At 46.9% G+C, this 6,000-nt stretch overlaps 1 protein-coding gene across 1 annotated transcript in view; it reads right to left on the bottom strand.

Annotated features, from left to right (window-relative positions):
• Window positions 1–217: 217 nt before the first annotated feature.
• The window catches only part of LOC137319591 (P2X purinoceptor 3-like), a gene marked incomplete at its 3' end in the record, with an annotated part of 48,678 nt that continues 42,895 nt past the window's right edge, over window positions 218–6,000 (bottom strand). Inside the window, exons 10-11 of the mRNA XM_067981688.1 lie at window positions 3,157–3,222; window positions 218–295 (exon numbers count right to left, since the gene is read on the bottom strand). Of these exons, the coding sequence (XP_067837789.1) occupies window positions 218–295; window positions 3,157–3,222 (144 nt within the window). The remainder of the gene's footprint in view (window positions 296–3,156; window positions 3,223–6,000) is intronic.

Raw genomic sequence — 6,000 nt, 5'->3', positions numbered from 1 at the left:
ATTCCCCTTTCTCTCTCTCTCCCTGGGTTTATTCCCCTTTCTCTCTCTCTCCCTGGGTTTATTCCCCTTTCTCTCTCTCCCCCTGGGTTTATTTCTCCTTTCTCTCTCTCTCTCCCTGGGTTTATTCTCCTTTCTCTCTCTCTCCCTGGGTTTATTCTCCTTTCTCTCTCTCCCCCTGGGTTTATTTCTCCTTTCTATCTCTCCATTTCTCACTCACCTCCTCGAATTTACTGGCTTTGTATTTTTCGGCCCCTTTGAGAAAGTTCAACAATATCAGATCACAGATCACCGCTCCCTGCAGAGAGAGGAGAGACGGAGAGAGTTACACTCAATAGGGTGAGGCACCGAACCCCGACAGTGTGTCCCCCATTTTATACCCAGTGTCGGCATCGAGCGCTCCCAGGGGGCAGGTGCAGGGTTAGATACAGAGTAAAGCTCCCTCTACACTGTCCCATCAAACACTCCCAGGTTCAGGTACAGGGTTAGATACAGAGTAAAGCTCCCTCTACACTGTCCCATCAAACACTCCCAGGGTCAGGTACAGGGTTAGATACAGAGTAAAGCTCCCTCTACACTGTCCCATCAAACACTCCCATGGTCAGGTACAGGGTTAGATACAGAGTAAAGCTCCCTCTACACTGTCCCGTCAAACACTCCCAGGGTCAGGTGCAGGGTTAGATACAGAGTAAAGCTCCCTCTGCACTGTCCCATCAAACACTCCCAGGGTCAGGTACAGGGTTAGATACAGAGTAAAGCTCCCTCTACACTGTCCCATCAAACACTCCCAGGGTCAGGTACAGGGTTAGATACAGAGTAAAGCTCCCTCTACACTGTCCCATCAAACACTCCCAGGGTCAGGTACAGGGTTGGATACAGAGTAAAGCTCCCTCTACACTGTCCCATCAAACACTCCCAGGGTCAGGTACAGGGCTAGATACAGAGTAAAGCTCCCTCCACACTGTCCCATCAAACACTCCCAGGATAAATTATCCTCCACCCACTGCATTCTGCTGGAGAGATAATCCTGCTTTAATCGGGAGAAGTTGCCGTAGTTTCGGTGTTGAGCTCTGTTTGCTGCAGTGCATCGAGACTCTGCTTAAATGGACTCTGTTTGCTGCAGTTTGCAGAGACTCTGTATAAATAGAGTCTGTTTGTTGCAGTTTGCAGACACTCTGTTTAAATAGAGTCTGTTTGCTGCAGTTTGCAGAGACTCTGTTCAAAAAGACTCTGTTTGCTGTAGTTTGCAGAGACCCTGTTTAAATAGTCTGTTTGCTGCAGTTTGCAGACACTCTGTTTAAATAGACTCTGTTTGCTGTAGTTTGCAGAGACCCTGTTTAAATAGTCTCTGTTTGCTGTAGTTTGTATAGACTCTGTTTAAATAGACTCTGTTTGCTGTAGTTTGCAGAGACCCTGTTTAAATAGACTCTGTTTGCTGTAGTTTGTGGAGACTCTGTTTAAATAGACACTGTTTGCTGTAGTTTGCAGAGACCCTTTTTAAATAGACTCTGTTTGCTGTAGTTTGTGGAGACTCTGTTTGAATAGACTCTGTTTGCTGTAGTTTGCAGAGACCCTGTTTAAATAGACTCTGTTTGCTGTAGTTTGTGGAGACTCTGTTTAAATAGACTCTGTTTGCTGTAGTTTGCAGAGACCCTGTTTAAATAGACTCTGTTTGCTGAAGTTTGCAGAGTCTCTGTTTAAATGGATTCTGTTTGCTGTAGTTTGCAGAGACCCTGTTTAAATAGACTCTGTTTGCTGTAGTTTGTGGAGACTCTGTTTAAATAGACTCTGTTTGCTGCAGTTTGCAGAGACCCTGTTTAAATAGACTCTGTTTGCTGTAGTTTGTGGAGACTCTGTTTAAATCGACTCTGTTTGCTGTAGTTTGCAGAGACCCTGTTTAAATAGACTCTGTTTGCTGTAGTTTGTGGAGACTCTGTTTAAATAGACTCTGTTTGCTGTAGTTTGCAGAGACCCTGTTTAAATAGACTCTGTTTGCTGAAGTTTGCAGAGTCTCTGTTTAAATGGATTCTGTTTGCTGTTGTTTGCAGAGACCCTGTTTAAATAGACTCTGTTTGCTGCAGTTTGCAGAGACCCTGTTTAAATAGACTCTTTTTGCTGCAGTTTGCAGAGACTCTGTTTGCTGTATTTTGCTGAGACTCTGTTTAAATGGATTTTGTTTGCTGTAGTTTGCAGAGACTCTCTTTAAATAGAATCTGTTTGCTGCAGTTTGCAGAGACTCTGTTTAAATAGACTCTGTTTGCTGTTGTTTGCAGAGACCATGTTTAAATAGACTCTGTTTGCTGCAGTTTGCAGATACCCTGTTTAAATAGACTCTGTTTGCTGCAGTTTGCAGAGACTCTGTTTACTGTATTTTGCAGAGACTCTCTTTAAATAGAATCTGTTTGCTGCAGTTTGCAGAGACTCTGTTTAAATAGACTCTGTTTGCTGTAGTTTGCAGAGACCCTGTTTAAATAGAGTCTGTTTGCTGTAGTTTGCAGAGACCCTGTTTAAATAGACTCTGTTTGCTGTAGTTTGTGGAGACTCTGTTTAAATAGACTCTGTTTGCTGTAGTTTGTAGAGACTCTGTTTAAATAGACTCTGTTTGCTGTAGTTTGCAGAGATTCTGTTTAAATAGGCTATGTTTGTTGCAGTTTGCAGAGACTCTATTTAAATAGACTCTGTTTGCTGTAGTTTGCAGAGACTCTGTTTAAATAGACTCTGTTTGCTGTAGTTTGTGGAGACTCTGTTTACATAGACTCTGTTTGCTGTGAGACCTGTTATAAGTCCCATCCCCACCTTCCAACCCATTGGCTGACACAGTGGTGTCTGAAGGGAGAGTCCAGATTAACCGTTCCCACTTGTCGTGAGAGGTTTCGACACCTGATCGCTCCCAATCTTTATTGTGAAGGGAAGTTCTCGCCACTGGACTGTGTTCAGAGATGAGATGCCTTCCTCTGGGAGATGTGTGGGTCTCTCTGAAATGTGCTTTCACCCAGGAACTGCGGTTAAATGGTCACCCGTTCCAGATAATGCTGACGAGCCCATTCTGTTCACTAATCCTCTCGTGCCTCTCCTTGGGAGTGTGGGCGATGGTGGGGCGGGGAGAGGGGGCTGGTGATCGACGGCCACCTCAGGTCTAGGACATGGTCTCAGACTCACCACTCCAATGGACGTGAAGGCAGTGACCATGTTAATCACAGTTGGAATGATGTCAAACCTTGAGGCCTGGGAGAGAGAAAGATAAGAATTTCAGGATAGACGAGAGGACTCCAATCAACCCCTCGACAACAGCAACTCCCAGACACCCTCAACTTCGTCAAATCTCCCAAGGCGCTTTGCAGGAGCGTAGATCAGACAGAATCTGACCCCGAGCCCCACGAGGAGATATTCGGACCGGTGACCAAAAGCTCGGGCAAAGAGGGAGGTTTTAAGGAGCGTCTTAAAGGAGGAGAGAGAGAGAGAGGCGGAGAGGTTCAGGGAGGGAATTCCAGAGCTCAGGGCCCCAGGCAGCTGAAGGCACGGCCGCCAATGGTGGAGCGATGGGAATCGGGGAGGGATGGACAAGAGGGCGGAATTGGAGGAGGGCAGAGATCTCGGAGGGTGGTAGGAGGTTACAGAGATAGGGAGGGAGGGCGAGGGATATGAACACATGGATTAGAATTTTAAAGATGGAGTCAAGATACTGATCGTAGGAATGCAGGAACAGGAGGAGGCCATTCAGCCCCTCGATCCTGTTCCGCCATTCCATGAGACCATGTCTGATCCGTATCTTAACCCCATTTACCCCCCTTGGTTCCCTGACCCTTGATCCCCTCACCCAACAAAAATCGATCGATCTCGGGTTTGAAATTCCCAATTGACCCCCGGCCCCGACAGCTTTTTGGGGGGGGAGAGTTCCAGATTCTCCACTCCCCCTTTGTGTGAAGAAATGCTTCCTGACATCACCCCTGGACGGGCCCAGCTCTCATTTTAAGATTCCGCCCCCTTGTTCTGGACTCTCCCCCTCCCACCAGAGGAAATAGTTTCTCTCCATTGACCCTATCGAATCCTTCAATCATCTCAAACCCCCTCGATTAGATCACCCCTTAATCTTCTACACTCGAGGGAACACAAGCCCGGTCTGTGCGACCCCTCCTCGGGATTTAACCCTTTTAGCCCCGGGTATTATTCTGGTGAGGTGGGAAGAACAAGAAGGCCACACACTGTTTGGATAATCAGAGTCTACACGGGGAAGAGGAGCAGAGGGATTTGGAGGTACAGATACACAAAGTAGTGACTCAGGTTAATAAGGCCATAAAAAAAGGCAAATCCATCACTGGGGTTAATTTCCAGAGGGGCAGAATTGAAAAGCAGAGAAGTTATGTCAAACTTGAATAGAACCTTGGTTAGACCACACTTGGAGCACTGTGTACAGTTCTGGTCTCCATATACCTTGGTTAGACCACACTCGGAGCACTGTGCACAGTTCTGGTCTCCATATACCTTGGTTAGACCACACTTGGAGCACTGTGCACAGTTCTGGTCTCCATATACCTTGGTTAGACCACACTCGGAGCATTGTGCACAGTTCTGGTCTCCATATACCTTGGTTAGACCACACTCGGAGCATTGTGCACAGTTCTGGTCTCCATATACCTTGGTTAGACCACACTTGGAGCACTGTGCACAGTTCTGGTCTCCATATACCTTGGTTAGACCACACACGGAGCACTGTGCACAGTTCTGGTCTCCATATACCTTGGTTAGACCGCACTTGGAGCACTGTGTACAGTTCTGGTATCAATATACCTTGGTTAGACCACACTTGGAGCACTGTGCACAGTTCTGGTCTCAATATACCTTGGTTAGACCACACTTGGAGCACTGTGCACAGTTCTGGTCTCAATATACCTTGGTTAGACCACACTTGGAGCACTGTGCACAGTTCTGGTCTCCATATACCTTGGTTAGACCACACTTGGAGCACTGTGTACAGTTCTGGTCTCAATATACCTTGGTTAGACCACACTTGGAGCACTGTGCACAGTTCTGGTCTCCATATACCTTGGTTAGACCACACTTGGAGCACTGTGTACAGTTCTGGTCTCAATATACCTTGGTTAGATCGCACTTGGAGCACTGTGCACAGTTCTGGTCTCCATATACCTTGGTTAGACCGCACTTGGAGCACTGTGTACAGTTCTGGTCTCAATATACCTTGGTTAGATCACACTTGGAGCACTGTGCACAGTTCTGGTCTCCATATACCTTGGTTAGACCGCACTTGGAGCACTGTGTACAGTTCTGGTCTCCATATCCTTGGTTAGACCGCACTTGGAGCACTGTGCACAGTTCTGGTCTCCATATACCTCGGTTAGACCACACTTGGAGCACTGTGCACAGTTCTGGTCTCAATATACCTTGGTTAGACCACACTTGGAGCACTGTGTACAGTTCTGGTCTCCATATACATTGGTTAGACCGTACTTGGAGCACTGTGCACAGTTCTGGTCTCCATATACCTTGGTTAGACCGCACTTGGAGCACTGTGCACAGTTCTGGTCTCCATATACCTTGGTTAGACCAAACTTGGAACACTGTACAGTTCTGGTCTCAATATACCTTGGTTAGATCACACTTGGAGCACTGTGTACAATTCTGGTCTCCATATACCTTGGTTAGACCACACTTGGAGCACTGTGTACAGTTCCGGTCTCCATATACCTTGGTTGGACCACACTTGGAGCACTGTGCACAGTTCTGGTCTCCATATACCTTGGTTAGAGCACACTTGGAGCACTGTGTACAGTTCTGGTCTCCATATCGTTGGTTAGACTGCACTTGGAGCACTGTGCACAGTTCTGGTCTCCATATACCTTGGTTAGACCACACTTGGAGCACTGTGTACTGTTCTGGTCTCCATATACATTGGTTAGACCGCACTTGGAGCACTGTGCACAGTTCTGGTCTCCATAAACCTTGGTTAGACCAAACTTGGAGCACTGTGTACAGTTCTGGTCTCAA

Source organism: Heptranchias perlo, unplaced genomic scaffold (assembly GCF_035084215.1).
Source record: "Heptranchias perlo isolate sHepPer1 unplaced genomic scaffold, sHepPer1.hap1 HAP1_SCAFFOLD_876, whole genome shotgun sequence".
NCBI lineage: Eukaryota > Metazoa > Chordata > Chondrichthyes > Hexanchiformes > Hexanchidae > Heptranchias > Heptranchias perlo.
This window is presented reverse-complemented; position numbering and strand designations above follow the sequence as displayed.